This window comes from Rhinopithecus bieti, unplaced genomic scaffold (genome assembly GCF_001698545.2).
Source record: "Rhinopithecus bieti isolate Rb0 unplaced genomic scaffold, ASM169854v2 scaffold_10548, whole genome shotgun sequence".
NCBI classification, from domain to species: domain Eukaryota; kingdom Metazoa; phylum Chordata; class Mammalia; order Primates; family Cercopithecidae; genus Rhinopithecus; species Rhinopithecus bieti.
Window position 1 is genome coordinate 464,804 of NW_016806834.1, and position 18,662 is coordinate 483,465.

The 18,662-nt window shown below is 41.0% G+C and overlaps 1 protein-coding gene across 8 annotated transcripts in view; it reads left to right on the forward strand.

Annotated features, from left to right (window-relative positions):
• Nucleotides 1-18,662, forward strand: part of THEM4 (thioesterase superfamily member 4) — a 46,856-nt gene that overhangs the window by 18,555 nt on the left and 9,639 nt on the right. For 6 of the 8 annotated variants that reach the window (XM_017877631.1, XM_017877629.1, XM_017877633.1 and 3 more), the window contains exons 3-5: nt 1,777-1,936; nt 2,764-2,874; nt 15,217-15,341. In XM_017877631.1, the coding sequence (XP_017733120.1) occupies nt 1,777-1,936; nt 2,764-2,874; nt 15,217-15,341 (396 nt within the window). Of the gene's footprint in view, nt 1-1,776; nt 1,937-2,763; nt 2,875-15,216; nt 15,342-15,591; nt 15,633-17,424; nt 17,608-18,662 lie in introns of those variants that run through there. The other 2 variants (XM_017877635.1, XM_017877636.1) reach the window with 2 other exon arrangements.

Below are 18,662 nucleotides of genomic sequence, written 5' to 3' on the forward strand. Positions count from 1 at the left end.
GCGGGTTCTCGCTCTGTTGCCCAGGCTGGAGTGCAGTGGCATGATCTCGGCTCACTGCAAGCTCCGCCTCCCGAGTTTAGGCCATTCTCCTGCCTCAGCCTCCTGAGTAGCTGGGACTACAGGTGCCTGCCATCTTACCCGGCTAATTTTTTGTATTTTTAGTAGAGACGGGGTTTCACCGTGTTCACCAGGATGGTCTTGATCTCCTGACCTCGTGATCCGCCCTCCTCGGCCTCCCAAAGTGCTGGGATTACAAGCGTGAGCCACCGCACCCGGCCGGAAGAGATCTTAGAGCTCATTTTATTTTATCTCCTCATTGTATGGATAAAGTACGGTGCAAAAGAGTGAGTTCTAGGCCAGAGGTAGGCCAATAATTTAATTTTCCCAACTCACGGGCCGAGGTTCTTTCCACTGCACCATAATACTGATCCCCAACGTTAAGTTTCCTTGTCTGGCCTTCTAAACCATCAATTCACTCAACAGCTGCTTAAGTGTATATAGTATGTGCACATCTGTGCCATTTGTTGGGTATGCAAGGTCTAAAAGACAGGGTGCCTGCCCTGGGATGCTCATGACCTAAGTAAAAGGCATCCTTCCTGTCCCTCTCCCCACTTCTCCTGGATCTTCTCATCTGTATCCTTTTCCACATTTGTAAATATAAATTCAATAGAAAGAAACAGTTTTACATATGGCAAATCATAATGAGATATGAAAGAAAGGTGAGTAGGGAGATTAAATTTTAAAACAGATACAAAAGGATAAATGCACCATTTCTTGAGAGCAATGGCTTTCAATCTTTATTTTGAAGTGACCTATATTTTGACTCAGTCCAGTTCCCCCAACTTGCTCACAGTTTTGTAAGTGAAAAAAAAACTGTCTAAACAAGTGCACTATTACTTACCCAGAGTATATGGTTCTGTTATCTAAGTGTTCTGTTTCTTTTTAAAGCCTGGTAAACGGGCGGGCACTGTGGCTCACGCCTGTAATCCCAGCACTTTGGGAGGCCGAGGCAGGCGGATCCCTGAGTTCGGGAGTTCAAGACCAGCCTGACCAACATGGAGAAACCCTGTCTCTACTAAAAATACAAAATTAGCCGGGCGTGGTGGTGGGCACCTGTAATCCTAGCTACTCGCGAGGCTGAGGCAGGAGAATCGCTTGAACCCGGGAGGCGGAGTTTGCAGTGAGCTGAGATCACGCCTTTGCACTACAGCCTGGGCAATAAGCAAAACTCCGTCCAAAAAAAAAAAGCCTGATTACAACCCACAATCTGATTTCATGAACCCTAATGGTTCTAACTGCCAGTTTTGGGGGCTTAGAGTCACAATCACATGAGTACTGGGCTGAACTGACCCCGTTGCTGATTCGGGCTAAACTCATGTCTGCCAGGGAAACCTCCTTTCTGTTACATTTTTTATTTTCTGTAAATTGCATTTAAACCACAGTTCTTCCAAGAAGGGTTTCTGTCGTTACCGTACCATTTTATTCAGTATATTGTTAGCATTTATATACTGTATTCCTGATTGCCATGTGTGGGTACTTTGATTTGATTTCATGTCTGTTTGACTCTGTCCCCAGTTGGACTGTTAATTCCACAAGGGCAAAGATCCTATCTTCTGTTTCATTGAGACCTTCCCATTCCTTTTAATTCTGCACCCTGTGGACATTTGAGTCAATCATCCATTGACATGTGATTCTAGCAGGGTACAGGTGCTTGGCTCTGCCGTGGCATTTCTCTCACCCTTGGTTCTCATTTGCCATCCACCTCATTTTCTATAGACCCAAAGCTTATGAAAGAAGAACAAATGTCACAGACCCAGCTCTTCACCAGAAGCTTTGATGATGGCCTGGGCTTTGAATACGTGATGTTCTACAGTGACGTCGAGAAAAGGATGGTTTGCTTATTTCAAGGAGGCCCTTACCTGGAAGGACCACCTGGGTAAGAATGATAGCCTGAAAGTGTGGATCTAAAAAAATGTTATCTTACAGTGCCACCATGTGTCCTGTCCATGGACTACAATGAAGATTTTCAAATGGTCATGTAGATGTATATTTATTGACATGGAAAGATGTTTATAATACATTATTAAAGAACATCTTATCTATATTATTAATATTGATTAAATATTTAATATATTAAAGAGCATTATATTATAGGGCATAGGGCAACAGAGTATAGTTTGAGAGCATATCATTAATGTGTTAACAGTGTCTTGTCACTGACTGGGTAGTATTATGGGTCTTAAATTTTTTTTTCTTTTTTTCATATTTGCATTACCTAAATTTCTAAACAATGAGTATGTATAGTTTGTTTTGTTTTGTGAGACAAGGTCTTGCTATGTTGCCCAGGCTGAAGTGCAGTGGCATGATCATAGCTCACTGCAGCCTCGAACTCCTGGGCTCACACGATCGTCCCACCTCAGCCTCCCGAGTAGCCGGGACTACAGGCACATGACACCACACTTGACTAATAATAAAAACATAATATAAATGTTCTAAATTATATTTTAGCTTTTTGTTTGCTTGTGATCTGGTTACTATTAAGTTCTGGTTTTATTACAGATACTTAAGACTATACTGTTATGCTGTGAACAAAATAAAGTTGGGGACATAAATAGTGTTTGGCATTCAGTATGCTGAACATGGGCTAAGTGGACCTTTCATAAGTAAATTGTGTGAAGATGCTTGGATAATTTCTCTCTTTCAAGAGGCTCTCTATCTTCAGAACTTCTGAAAACATTTCTCCTCCACTCCTGTTGTAACCAGATTCGTTCATGGAGGTGCCATTGCAACCATGATTGATACTACTGTTGGTATGTGTGCATTGATGGCTGGGGGAGTCGTCATGACTGCCAATCTCAACATCAATTATAAAAGGTAAATTCATAGTAATTCTCTATTTATCCTTAGGTGTTGTTAAGTCAGGTTCCCAGTTGCAGATCTTGAGAGCATAATTTGTGTTCAAGTGATTATTAAAGAAGTGCTCCCAGAGGAAACTAGCAAGGGATTGGGAGAGGCAGGACAGGGAATATGAAGAAGTCAACCAAGGCTGAACTCTCAAAAGTCCAGCAAAACATAGCTTTAGCTGGATCATACAAGGGAGCTCTAGAATGAAATTTATGCCTCAGAATTGTCTGTATCTCAGATGAGGGAGCTAGAGTCTTCATACTCTCACATGTATCAGTCATGGGATCGGGGCCATCCGAGGGACCGTAAAGTTCCAAGTACTTCTAAGGGTCTCTGTGTTTGAGCAAAGCAGACTCTAGGGAAGATAACCAAAATAAGTGAAGAAAGGATCCAAGGGGCTCTAGGTGGAGCACCAACATCAACTACGTAACAAAATTAATTTTTTAAAAATTTAGTTGGGCCCAGCAGTGCACATCTGTAGTCCTAGCTTCTTGAGAGGATTGCTTGAGCCCAGGAGTTCAAGGCTACAGTGAGCTAGGATCATGCCACTGCACTCCAGGGTGGGCAACAAAGCAAGACCCCAACTGTAAACACACACACCCAAGTCTTTTCAGTCCACAAGCATAGATGTCTTTCCATTTGTTTGTGTCTTTCATTATTTTCATCAATGTTTTGTGGTTTTCAGTGTATAAGACTTTTGCTCTTTGGTTAAGTTTATTCCTAAGTATTTTATTCTTTTTGATTTTAAAAAAATTTTAATTTATTTTTATTATTATCATTATTTTTTGAGACAGAGTCTCACTCTGTTGTCTAGGCTGGAGTGCAGTGGCATGATCTCTGTTCATTGCAACATCCACTTCCCAGGTTCAAGCTATTCTCATGCCTCAGCCTCCCAAGTAGCGGGTATTACCGGCACGCACCACCACATCTGGCTAACTTTTTGTATTTTTCAGTAGAGACAGTGTTTCACTTTGTTGGCCAGGCTGATCTCAAACTCCTGGCCTCAAGTGATCCACCTGCCTTGGCCTTCCAAAGTGCTGGGATTACAGAAGTGAGTCACTGTACCTGGCCTTAATCGTTTTCTTAATTTCCTTTTTGGATTAGTCATTGTTTGTGTATAGAAATGCAATTGATTTTTCTGTGTTGATTTTACATCTTGCAGCTTTGCTGAATTTGTTTATTCATTCTAACAGGTTTTTGTGGAATCTTTAGGATTTTCTATATACAAAGTCATGTCATTTGTAAACAGATCTTTGTACTTCTTCCTTTCCAATTTGAATACCTTTGATTTCTTTTTCTTGCCTAATTGCTCTGGCTAGGACTTCTAGTACCATGTAGAATAGAAGTGGCAAAAGTGGGCATCCTTGTCTTGTTTCTGATCTTAAAGAAAAAGGTTTTACTCTTTTACCATTTAGCATGATGTTAGTTGTAGGGCTTTCATAAATAGCCTTTATTATGTTGAGAGACTTTCTTTCTATTCCTAGTTATGCCTTAGCTTTTTAACGTTTAAACCCAGATTGTCATTGTACCTCCTTTTAATTATTTTAATAGCAGTTACATTGATTCTAGAGATTAATTTGGGGAAAGTTGACATATTTACAGATGGTCAATATTTCATATTAGTTATGACTATAAATTAGATTCTAGAAATCTGGGTTTTCTTAACATGATAAAGAATATATTAAAATTACATTTTAATATTTTCCATGTCCCATGTTTTAAAATATTTTTTCATGTTCAAATAAAGTTGAATAATGAAGTACAATATCCTTCCTAAAAAATCAATGTAGAAGGTTACTTTGAAAACAAGCTGAAACAAAGTATTTAGATTGCGGTTTATCTCAAAAAGTGTTTTTGTCTTAAGCACATACTCCACATACTCAAGTGCAAAATGGGAAACAGAACCTGCCAAACTCTATGCTTTGTGTTTGGCCCACCCAATAAACCATCCACAAAAGTCAGTTGCATTGCTGTTCATTTGTTCCCCACAACTGGAAAACATACTGAAAAGAAGTTTTACCTGAAGTCATATGGATAGAGAGCAATTTAGTCAGGATTAGAGCTCACATCTTATGACACCAAATCTGATACTTTTCACTATAACACAGCTTCTATTGTCTTCTGTTAGGTGATGACTAAAGACTAGAAAAAAGTATTGGATTTTATAAGTAGTTTAGAATTTAATATTTATCAGGCTCTGTTTTTTTGTATACAGTTATTTGGGTTCATAATAGTAGTAATAATAACATTAAATTTAATATGATTACTTGACTCAGGATGCTACAGGTAACAACCTGGGATTATATTTTAATGGAAAATAATTTGCAGTGTCAAAAAAAAAGAAAATAATTTGCAGTGTCAATTAATCATCAGATGCCTTAATCTACCTTACTTCCTTTAAGAAGCAAGATTATTCCTTAATGATTTCAAATAATTTCCAGCCCTCTGATCCAAATATCCCACTTGATTATTTCCTTGTGCCTAGCACATTAAGATAATAGACAAAGCAGGTCATAACTAGTGATGACTAGCTAGCTGAAAGGGTAAGTATCTCAGCATGCCAATGACCCATTCATGACACATGAGTTGAGAAGCTCCTGATTCTATTTCTTCATGCAACATGGCAAACAAGAAATGCTAAAGGACATTCCTCCTTCAAAACAAGTAGATCCTGTACCAAATACACAAAGAAAGAAACTACCAAGGGTGACTATCAACAGAAACAATAATAAGATTTAGACCTCAGGGATCTAAGATATCATGATAATCAAATACACAATATAAATGAATAAAGTATGAGATATTTAAAGAAATAAAAGATGAGGCTGGGCACGGTGGCTCACGCCTGTAATCCCAGCACTTTGGGAGGCCACGGCGGGTGGAACACCTGAGGTCAGGAGTTCAAGACTAGCCTGGCCAACATGGCGAAACCTTGACTTTACTAAAAATACAGAGATTACGCAGGTGTGGTGGCACATGCCTGTAATCCCAGCTATTTGGGGGTCTGAGGCAGAAGAATCACTTGAACCTGGGAGATGGAGGCTGCAGTGAGCCAAGATTGTGCCACTGTACTCCAGCCTGGGCGACAGAACGATACTCCATCAAAAAATAAATAAATAAAAGATGAAATCACAAAAGAGAAAACAACAATAAACTATAAAAATTATTAGGCAGGTTTGCCACGGAACCTAACAAACTTTTAGAAATGAGAGTGTAGGCCGGGCATGGTGGCTCACGCCTGTAATCCCAACATTTTGGGAGGCTGAGGTGGGCAGATTATGAGGTAAGGAGTTTGAGACCAGCCTGACCAACATGGTGAAACCCTGTCTCTACTGAAAATGCAAAAATTAGCTGGGTGTGGTGGTATGCACCTGTAATCCCAGCTACTTGGGAGGCTGAGGCAGGAGAATCACTTGAACCCGGGAAGTGGAGGTTGCAGTGAGCCGAGATTGCTCCATTGCACCCCAGCCTGGGCGACAGAGTGAGACTCCATCTCAAAAAAAAAAAAAAAGTAATTGAAAGTGTAATTGTTTTGAAAAACAAAAAAAAAAATACCTCAGTGAATATGTTAAAGGACTATTTAAACACAGCTGAAGGTGAACAGAAATATAGAACTGAAGAGATTACCCTGATAAAAAGGTAGGCTGGTAAAGGTCAGAACCTTTCCTCTGAATTTACTAGAAACTCAAAAACTGTGAAATGTCATTTTCTCTCCATTTTCCTATTATAACTACCCCACCTTGTGGGCAGTCTATATAGAAAGGTTTCTTTGATACCTGACTGATGTAAGAACAAGAGGGGTAAATGTGAATTCTTGTGGATAGATAACTCAGGAGTTACTTCTAAATATCACTCCACTGCAAGAATTTAAAACAAAGTTTTAAAATGCTTTCAATAGTTTTCTTGAAAAGGGAAAATGACAATCCCTAGGCTTCTGGTTTTGTTTGCTTTTAGAGTTTCGATTGCTTTTCATTCTGTATTTCTTTTATCAGAAGCTCAGATCACTTTAATAATCTTGTGGCACTGTGTTTCTAATTTGTAGCCAACACATTCTGGAAGATTCTTCCTTCCTTTATTTATTTATTTATTTTATTTTATTTATTTTTTTTTGAGACAGAGTCTTACTCTGCCACCCAGGCTGGAGTGCAGTGGCGCAATCTTGGCTCACTGCAACCTCTGCCTGCTGGGTTCAAGCGATTCTCCTGCCTTAGCCTCCCAAGTAGCTGGGATTACAGGTGTAGGCCACCATACCTGGCTAATTTTTGTATTTTTAGTAGAGACAGGGTTTCACCACGTTGGCCAGGCTGGTCTCAAACTCCTGACCTCAGGTGATCCACCCACCTCAGCCTCCCAAAGTGCTAGGATTACAGGTACGAGCCACCGCGCCCGGCGCTTGTTCCTTTAAAATGCACAATTAAGGCCGGGCTACTTGGGAGGTTGAGGCAGAAAAATTGCTTGAACCTGGGAGATGGAAGTTGCAGTGAGCCGAGATCGTGCCACTACACTCCAGCCTGGGCAACACAGTGAGACTCCATCTCAAAAAAAAACAAAAAAAAAAGCACAATTAAATCCTTTATTTTCACTAAAAATTTAGTTAGACATTTTGTAACTTTGATATGGTTTGGCTTTGTGTCCCCACCCAAATCTCATCTAGAATTGTAATCCCCATGTGTCAAGGGAGGGACCTGGTGAGAGGTGACTGGATCATGGGGGCAGTTTCCCCCATGCTGTTCTAGTGATAGTGAGTTCTCACGAAATCTGACGGTTTAAAAGTGTTTGGCAGGCCGGGCACTATGGCTCACGCCTGTAATCCCAGCACTTTGAGAGGCCAAGGTGGGTAGATCACCTGAGGTCAGGAGTTCAAGGCCAGCCTGACCAAGATGGTGAAACCCCATCTCTACTAAAAATAAAAAAGAAATTAGCTAGGTATTGTGGTGTATGCCTATAATCCCAGTTACTCGGGAGGCTGAGGCAGGCAATCACTTGAATCTGGGAGTTGCAGTGAGCTGAGATTGTGCCACTGCACTCCAGCCTGGGCAACAGAGCAAGACTCCATCTCATAAATAAATAAATAAAAGCATTTGACAGAGCCCCCCTTGTGTGCATGCTCGCTCGCTCTCGCGCTCTCTCTCTCTCTCTCTCTCTCTCTCCATCATCTCTCTCTCTCTCTCCCCTCATCCCCTCTCCTCTCTCTCTCTCTCTCTCTCTCTCTCTCTCTCCCTCTCTCCCCCCTGCCGCCATGTAAAATGTGTCTTGCCTCCCCTTCCCCTTCACCTTTACCATGATTGTCTCTTGAAGCCTCCCCGGCCATGCAGAACCGTAAGTCAATTAAACCTCTTTTCTTTTTTTTTTTTTGAGACGGAGTCTTGCTCTGCCGCCCAGGCTGGAGTGCAGTGGCCGGCTCTCAGCTCACTGCAAGCTCCGCCTCCCGGGTTCACGCCATTCTCCTGTCTCAGCCTCCCGAGTAGCTGGGACTACAGGCGCCCGCCTCGTCGCCCGGCTAGTTTTTTGTATTTTTTAGTAGAGACGGGGTTTCACCGTATTAGCCAGGATGGTCTCGATCTCCTGACCTCGTGATCCGCCCTTCTCGGCCTCCCAAAGTGCTGGGATTACAGGCTTGAGCCACCGCGCCCGGCCTTAAACCTCTTTTCTTTATAAATTACCCAGTCTCAGGTAGTTCTTTATAGTAGCATGAAAACAAACTAATACAAACTCTCATGATTTTTATAATCTCACAGTCCAGTAAACCTTCAAATCGTTTCTCCCTACAAGTTATTTTCCCCTTCCACTGAAATTTAATCAAGAGTTCATTTATCAGATCCATATGCTCAGTGATGGTGGTGGTGGTTGTATTACTAAAAACACTAAATTAGTCACCCATTGTTCTAGTGTGATACTGAGATATATCCCATAAATGCATCAACATGCCCACCTCAACTAAGTCATTTGACAGATGAAACAAGCTCAAGTGCAAAATGGGAAGCAGAACTTTGAATCAGACTGATGACGTGTGCCACCAAATAGCCATATAGCTTTAGCAAATTACCTAACCTCTCTGGGCCTCAGTTTCCTCATCCATTAACCAAAGACAATAATAATTTTCTTAAAAAGATACTTTGAGGATCACAGTTAATATATTTAGAGCTAGCAGCTTAATATGTTAAATGAAGCTTTTTTTTTTTTTTTTGAGACGGAGTCTCTCTGTCACCCAGGCTGGAGTCAGTGGTGCAATCTCGGCTCACTGCAACCTCCACCTCCCAGGTTCAAGTGATTCTCCTGCCTCAGCCTCCTGAGTCACTGAGATTACAGGCGCATACCACCATGCCCGGCTAATTTTTGTATTTTTAGTAGATATGGGGTTTTGCCATGTTTGTCAGGCTGGTCTCGAACTCCTGGCCTCATGATCCATCCTCCTCGGCTTCCCAAAGTGCAGGGATTACAGGCGTGAGCCACCATGCCTGGCCTAAATGAAGTTTTTTAATTATTATTTTCAGATCTAGATTTAGCAGAGAGAGAGAGAGGAAAAAAAACTACCCTGAATCCAGCACAGAGAAAAAAGGAAATGGAAAATATAGAGAGCGTAAGCTATAGTGGACAAAAAAAAAAAGATCTAACATGCTAATTAGAGTCCTAGAAAAATAGAATAAAGAGAATCAAAGAGATCCGAGTATTTAAGGAAATAATGGGTCAGCATATTCAAGAACTAAAGAAAATCATGAATTGACAATATAGAAAGCAATATATATCAAGCTAGATTTTAAAAGTATATCTAGAGACATTATAGAGAAATTGGAGAATACTTAAGACAGAGATCTTAAAAGCAGAGCTAAGACAGAGCAGCCATTGCAGAGCACTCTTTTTAGAAGCAAGAGGGCACCGTTACACTGGCAGTAAACCTCTCAGTAGCAACAGTAGAAGCCAGAAGACAATAAAACATCTGCCGAAAGAAAATGTCAATCTAAAATCATGCTCTCCGCACAGCTAAAGTTCAAAAATGAGGGCAAAATGAAGGTGCTGTCATTCAAACAAATGGAGAGAATTTATGGAACAGCAGGACAACACCCAGGGAGCTCCTAAATGGTGGACTTTAGAAAGAAGGAAAGCAATCCCAACAGGCAGGAGGATGAAAGCAGGAATCATGAGCAAATGAATTGGTAAACATGTAGATAACTAAAATCTAAATAGAGTCTGTAAGCATAAATGTTGATGTCTAAATTCTGAGGATTGGTGTGTTGTAGTGGCTCGTGCCTGTGGTCCTAGCTACTTGGGAGGTTGAGGCAGGAAGATCGCTAGAGCCCAAGAGTTCAAGGTTGCAGTAAGCTATGAGTGCGCCACTGCACTCCAGCCTGAGGGACAGATGGAGAACCCGTCTCTAAAAATAATAAAAATTAAAATTTACAGTAAATAAATTATAGTGATTAACAAAAGGACAGCTAAAATACTGGATAACAATAGCATGTAGTTTGGGAGGAGATGAACAGAGTTAATGTTTATATATCCTCATATTTTTCAGTGTAGAGAATGATTAAGAGAAAATGAGTGTATAATATCTAAAACAGTACAAGATCAAACAAGTAGTAAAACTCAATTTTTTAAAAAGCAAGGAAAAAATGGTTAGAAAAAGCAAGTCAAATAAGCCTAAATCAGAGGATAGGAATAAGTCTAAATAAATCAGTAATGACTCTCTATAAATAGACCAAACCATCAGTTCAAAGACAGATTATAAAATTGAATTTTTAAATGTAAAAAACTAGAAACTATATGAGGCATATTTTTTAAATGACACCAAAAAGTTTAAAAGAAAGAGAAAATATGCTACACAGAAGTTAACCAGAAGAAAGCTGGGATCAGAAAAATAGTTAACTGTCAAAAAAGTAATATTGGGGATGGAGAAGGCTACTTTGTAATAATAAAAGATTCAGTTCAATAGTAGGTAATTCTAAATATGCATCTAATAAAGAGTATAAATAAAATTGATATAATCATAGGGAGAAGTTGACTAATCCACCTTTATATAGTGGGAGATTCCAACACATTGTTCTCAATTTTTTTTTTTTTTTGACACAGAATCTCTGTGACCCAGGCTGGAGTGCAGCAGTGCGAGCTCAGCTTACGGCAACCTCTGCCTGCTGGATTCAAGCAATTCTCCTGCCTCAGCCTCCCCAGTAGCTGCAGGCACCCGCCACCATGCCTGGCTAATTTTTTTCTATTTTTAGTAGAGACAGGGTTTCACCATGCTGGCCAGGCTGGTCTCCTGACCTTGTGATCTGCCCACCTTGGCCTCCCAAAGTGCTAGGATTACAGGTGTGAGCCACAGCGCCCAGCCTGTTCTCAATTATTGATAGGTCAAGCAGACAAAAAAAAAAAAAATTCAGAGCCAAGTGAGGTGGTGCACGTCTGTAGTCCCAGCTATTTGGGAGGCTAAGGCAGAGGATTGCTTTAGTCCAGGGGTTCAAGGCTGCAGTGTGCTATGATAACTCCTGTGAATAGTCACTGAACTGCAGCCTGAGCAACATACTGAGACCCTGTCTCCGAAAAAAGAAAAAACAATTAGAAAATGGAGGATTTAGGCCAGGCACGGTGGCTCAAGCCTGTAATCCCAGCACCTTGGGAGGCCAAGGGGTGGATCATGAGATCAGAGATTGAGACCATCCTAGCGAACACGGTGAAACCCCATCTCTACTAGAAATACAAAAAATTAGCTGGGCATGGTGGCACATGCCTGTAATCCCAGCTACTCGGGAGGCTGAGGCAGGAGAATCGCTTGAACCCAGGAGGCAGAGGTTGCAGTGAACTGAGATCGCACCACTGCACTCCAGCCTGGGTGACAGAACAAGACTCCATCTCAAAAAAAAAAAAAAAAAAAAAAAAGAAAATGGAGAACTTAAACACCACAAGATAACAAGTATGGTTTATTAGACAAACATAGAAGTCTGTATCCAATAATTAGAGAACAGCACAATTTTTTTTTTCCCAGCACACATTTGCAAAAATTGATCATGTATTGGCTTACAAATTAAGTCTCAATAGATTATACAGAATCAGAGCCTTACAAGCCACTGTTCTGGCCACATTGAACTTGAGGTAAAAAAATAAAAGAACTTTAAAAAAAAAAACTATAGTAAATTAGAGTAACATTAGCTAGGGTAACTCCTACATCTCACTACTTTAAACCTATAGGCTTTTTTGGTTTACCTAATAGTCCCATGTGGTTATCCTGGTCAGTGAGGGTTTTACCCCCATGAAGTGATTTAGAGACCCAAGCTCGTTTCAGAGTGAGACTCCTCCTTCCTCTTAGAGTCTCAGTGTCCTCTTTACTTAACTATTCAGGCTTTCTAATAGTTTTATTCTTAGTTTTATTTTATTTTATTTTATTTTTTGAGACGGAGTCTCGCTCTGTTGCCCAGACTGGAGTGCAGTGGCCGGATCTCAGCTCACCGCAAGCTCCACCTCCCGGGTTTACGCCATTCTCCTGCCTCAGCCTCCCGAGTAGCTGGGACTACAGGCGCCCGCCAGGTCGTCCGGCTAGTTTTTTGTATTTTAGTAGAGACGGGGTTTTACCATGTTAGCCAGGATGGTCTTGATCTCCTGACCTCGTGATCCGCCCGTCTCGGCCTCCGAAAGTGCTGGGATTACAGGCTTGAGCCACCGTGCCCGGCCTATTCTTAGTTTTAATAAATTTTTGAAATTTTTTCTATTTCATCTGCATTTTCAAATGTATTGACATAAAGTTATTCATAATATTCAAAATATTCTCAATTTTTTAAAAAATTCAGCTATAATCTATATTCTTTTTTGACCCAATAGTATTATGATGCTGTTTCTCAATTGTCTTGATCTATCTTGCCAAGAGTTATTAGTCCTTTTCAAAGAGTTATCTTTTGGCTTTTATGCCTTTCTGGTGTGTGTGTGTGTGTGTGTGGTTGTGTGTGTAAGACATATATAAACAAATAAAAGAAAATTTTTTTCGGCCGATCGCGGTGCTCAAGCCTGTAATCCCAGCACTATTGGAGGCTCCGAGACGGGCGGATCACGAGGTCAGGAAGTTCAGACCTCCTGGCTAAACGGGTGAAACACCGTCTCTACTAAAAATACAAAAAACTAGCCAGAGCGAGGTGCTGTGCTTGTAGTCCCCAGCTAATCGGGAGGCTAGCAGGAGAATGGCGTAAACCCGGGGAGGTGGAAGCTTGCAGTGAGCTGGATCGGCCACTGCACTACAGTCTGGGCAACAGAGCAGACTCTTCTCAAAAAAAAAAAAAAAAATTTTTTTCTTTTTAAATGTTCTTTTATCTTTTGTTAATCACTTTTCTGCCTCTAATCCAAATCAAATTAAGTGTCTAGCTAAATGAAGGAAAACAAGCTAAGCCAGTTTCCTGTCCCAACCAAATGATCTGTGCCTAAATATTAGTTACATTTAAAAATTATGCTCTAGGCCGGGCGCGGTGGCTCAAGCCTGTAATCCCACACTTTGGGAGCCGAGACGGGCGATCACGAGGACAGGAATCGAGACCATCCTGGCCTAGCACGTGAAACCCCGTCTCTACTAAAAATACACAAAAAACTAGCGGGCCGAGGTCGGCGGCGCAATGTAGTCCCCAGCCTACCCGGGAGGCTGATGCAGGAGAATCTGAACCCCCGGGAGGCGGAGCTTGCATGAGCTGAGATCCGGCCACAGCCACTCAGCCTGGTGACAGACGAGACTTCCCGTCTCAAAAAAAAAAAAAAAAAAAAAAAACAGAAAAATTATGCTCTATAGTTGTTACATTATTTTGTATTTTCTGAAACATTTTCTGTTAGTCTCTTTACTAGTCTAGGACTTTCTGTTACAAGGGCAACTCTTAACTCTCACTAGCTTAAGCAAAAAAGGGAACATATTGGCTTGTATGGTTAAGAAGTCAGGTGTGGCTGAGAGCAGGTATTCAGTGATGTCATTAGGAATCTCAGCCACATTTTCTTCTAGATCTGCTTCATCCTCCCGTAGCCTTTCCCAGTGTAGTGGCACAATGGCCACCAGCCAGGCCAGCCAGCCTTGTGTCTTGTAAGCCTAGCACCTCAGAGAAAAAGAACCCAACCCAGGGGCTCCAACACAAGTTCCAGGATTGACTGTTTCAGCCTGTGCCCACCCCCACAACTGGTCACTATGTGTATGTGGAGTAGGGGGATCATTATTCAATGCCAGTCAACCTGCATGGGCTAAGAATGAGGGAGAGGTGGTTCCCTAACAAAACGGGTACATGAGTGTATCAAAGAGAGAGATGAAGAGAATGAAGGGAGGGTAGGGGATGGATAAATGAAGACAGTCATGTTAGTAGAAAAGGGAGATTCTGGGCTGGTGAGAACACCTGATGTCCCCTGGTTCTTAGTAAATGTTGAATTGGCTCAACAAAAGAGCAAAGGAAAAGCTAATGGGAGTGGAAGTATTAAAAGGTCATTGAAAGGAAAACTGGGCAGAGAGATCATCACAGTGATAACTTTCTTCCTACCTGGAGTTGTTCCATCATCTGCTTGGTAGTACCATAGGAGCACGAAACACATTTCCGTGCTCTACCTTCTGTTTCAACCAACTGAAATTTCAGCTTTAAAGAGATATCCTTTTCATTGTGATATGTATCTCCAGGATTCCTAGAAACGTCTGTAGCCACTAGTCACATGTAGCTATTTAAAGTTAAGTATAAATTAATTCAAATTAAATAAATTTAAGGACTCAACTTCTCGGTTATGCTAGCTACATTTCAAGTGCTCATTAGGCACATGTGGCTACCATATTGGACAGCTCAGATATGGAACATTTGTATCATCACAGAAAGTTCTATTGGACAGTACTGACTTAGAGCAGTAAGCTGTTACCAGCAATTTGTTGTTATTAGGTGTCTGTCTAGTGACCATTACTCAGAATTGGATGAGTAATGTTGATTATGACAGAAGAAATGAGAGAAGCTGCCTGGGACCATCTGTTGGCCCTGTTTTCACTTCTTTAAAGGATTTCAGCTCCCTTAGGACTTTGCAGTGGATCTCCAGATGGGATAGTCTCTGCCATCACAGAGCTGGAATTCCTGATGATCCCTTTGAAACAAGCCCAGAGAGACATCCAGGGACTGTAGCCCAGGAGCCACCTGAGAGCAGTGGTGCTTGGGAGAAGGGGAGCTTGAGAGGCTCTTGGTGTCAGAGCCCTTGAGGAATATATTGTTTAAGGCAGTCAATACTTGTTGTCAGGTGTCATAAATTTCTACCCCTTGTCATGTACTTGATCATCTTTTAATGTTACATAAGTCAGATAAAAACTGATTTTTTTCCTTTTCTTTTATTCTGCAGACCTATCCCTCTTTGCTCTGCTGTTACGATAAATAGCCAACTTGATAAAGTTGAAGGAAGGAAATTTTTTGTTTCCTGTAATGTTCAGAGTGTTGATGAGAAGACCCTATACTCAGAGGCAACAAGTAAGAAGCTGGTCTTATTTCTTTCTTGGGGTTTAGTTGGGTTGGGTTGGTAGTTTTGGTTGGTTGGTGGGTTGATTTGGGTTTTGTGGGGGTCAGGGGGGTGTTTTGGTTTGGTTTGGTTTTTTGCCCGGGTATTGTAACCCACACATGCCAAAAAATTCTTAATTCCCTGTCATGCAAAGAACAAGTTAAAGATATTCTTATACATTGCTAGTAAAGGGCGAGTTGCCAACATCTATCAAAATTACAGCCCAATGCAGAAGCTCATGCCTGTAGTCCCAGCACTTTGGTAGGGTGAGGTGGAAGGATCGCTTGAGCCCAGGAGTTCGAGACCAGCCTTGGCAACACGGCAAGACCCCATCTCTACAAAACACACAAAAAATTAGCTGGGCGTGGTGGTGTGCGCCTGTAGTCCCAGCTACTTGGGAGACTGAGGTAGGAGGATCCCTTGAGCCCAGGAGACAGAGGTTGCAGTGAGCTGAGATCGCACCTCTCTGCACTGCAGCGTGGGTGACAGAGCCAGACCTTGTCTCAAAAAAAAAAAAAATTTACAAAGTGATGTGTCCTTTAACCCACCTCCAGGACTTTATCTCACAGGTATAATAACTGCAAAATTATAATGTGTTACATTGCTATCAGGTTCCAGTGATTGTGTCACTCATGCAACATTATTTGCAATAGCAAAAAAAACAAAAATGGCAAAACATGGCAAACATAGCTATCCATCAATAGGAGACTGGTTAAAGAACTACAGCTCACCTGTAAACTATATTGTATGTATGTGCCATTAAAAAATGGTGAAATACTGTGATGCCATAAATAAGAAATATATGTCTATACTTATGTATGTGTAGACTGTCTCAGGAAAATCATACACATGACCTGTTACTTCCCAGGAGTACTGAGGTTCATCCGTGTTGTTGACTGTGTTCACTTGTTTGTACCACTGTGTAAATACTCCATGTGTGACTATCCCACGATGAATGTCTCTCTTCCGATGACGGGCCTCTGACTGTTACAAACAGGGCTGCTATAAACATTCTTGTTCATGTCTCCTGGTGGTGTGCATGGGCAAGAGCTTGGCATATACTTAGGAATAGGATTTCTAGGTGGTAGAGTATTGTGAGTGTTCAGCTTTACAGAGGAAGGCAAAATTGTTTTCTAAGCCTGTACCAAATTAAACTCCCACCAGCAATATATGAGATTCTTTAGATTCCCATCTTCTCTAGCAATTAGTGAAGTCAGACTTCATTATTTTTGCCAGTCAAATGATTATAAAATGACTTCTCGGTGTGATCTTGATTTGCATTTCTCTGATTACCTGTGTGGTTGAGTGTCTCTTCATATATTTATTGACTATATTTTTTCCCGTTCTGTGAAATTTTTGTTTGTTTAGCTTTTTTTCATTTCTCATTTTCTTACTGATTTATAGACATTCTTTGTATATTTTATATTAGAACAATTTTTTTGTTGGATATATAAGTCACACATACCTCCTTATGGTGTGTAAGTTGTCTTTTATTTGCTTTAAGGTATCTTCTTTATGAACAGAAGTTTTTAATGTCAATTTAGTTGCATTTATTACATTTTCCCTTTATGGCTAATGCTTTTGTATCTTGTTTAAGAAATTTATTTTTCCTCTTAAGTATGAAGCATTTGCAGGAATGACGGATAAAAGGAGCAGGTGGAAAATAATAACTTAAATCCACAGTCAATTTAAGAACTCCATTCCAGGCTGTGGTTTATACTTCCTGTCTCACTAAACCTTTCAATATCATAAAGGTGCCAAATGGCTTTCTTGTAATTTTAGTTCTTTTCATTTCCCTGACTATCTCTAATGGAAGTAGTAATGAACCATGAAATGGCCAAGTGGTGAGGACCTGGTTACCCAGGGAGAGGTAATACAGTATTGTGATAGTCAAAAGTTGATTCTTAATTTGGCTGCAAAATGAGAGTGGACAGATAGACTGAAGGGACAAATATGAATCTAATCCTTCTTTTGTATATGTCTTTCCATTTAGAGTAGTCCATCAGATTGAAGTCAGTTGACAAATAATCATCTGCTGTTATTTTGTTTGTTTAGGCATATTTATAAAGCTGAATCCTGCTAAAAGTCTGACATAAAGAGCTGCTGTTGAACTCCATCCCATTCTCTCCCCTCCAGAAGAAGCAGTTGTCCCCCGAATACTCTGCTTCCTCACTGCTGAATCCTCATAGGGAGAAGCCTGCCAACAGTGACCTTCCAAAACAGCCAAAAGGTGTTAGCATTCAGTTCAGAAGTATAAAGCGAATTCTTTTTTTTTTTTTTTTTTTTTTTTTTCTTTTTGAGACAGGACGGTCTGCTCTGTCGCCCAGGGCTGGGAGTGCAGCTGGACCGGATCTCAGACTCACTGGAAGCTCCGCTTCCTGGTGTTCACGCCATTCTCCTGCCTCAGCCTTCCCAGTAGCTTGGGACTACAGTGCGCCCGCCACCGTCGCCCGGCTATTTTTTTATATTTTTAGTTAGAGACGGGTTTCACCGTGTTAGGCAGGATGGTCTCGATCTCGCCTGACCGCTGTGTGATGCCGGGCCCGTCTCGGGCCTCCCAAAGTGCTGGGATTACAGGCTTGAGGCCACCGCGGCCCGGCCCAGGAATTCTTACAACAACAAAGACCCAGGTTTGGGCAAAGAACTTGAATGGACATTTCTCCAAAGAAGATATGGAAATGGCTAACAAGTATATGAAAAGATCCTCAACATCACTAATCATTAGAAAAATGCAAATCAAAACCACAATGATCACACCTACTAAAATGCCTATAATTTTTTTATTTTATTATTATAATTATTTTGAGGTGGAGTTTCGCTCTTGTTGCCTAGGTTGGAATGCAGTGGCGCGACCTGGGCTCACTGCAACCTCTGCCTCCCAGGTTCAAGTGATTCTCCTGCCTCAGCCTCCTGAGTAACTGAGATTTACAGGCACCCGCCACCACACCTGGCTAATTTTTTGGTGTATCTTTAGTAGAGATGGGGTTTTACCATGTTGGCCAGGCTAATCTATAATTTTTTATTTTTAAAGATAGTGTCAAGGAGGATGTAAAAAAAAATAGAAACTTCATACATTGCTGGGTGAATACAAAATAGTGCAGCTGCTACAGAAAAGTTTGGCAGTTCCCCAAAAGGTTACCATATGACCCAGCAATTCCACTGCTAGGTGTAAATACAAGAGAAATGAAACATACATCCACACAGAAGCTTGTACACTAGTGTTTATAACAGCATTATTTGTAATAGCCAAAATGTGGAAACAACCCAAAAGGCCATTAATGAATGAATGGATA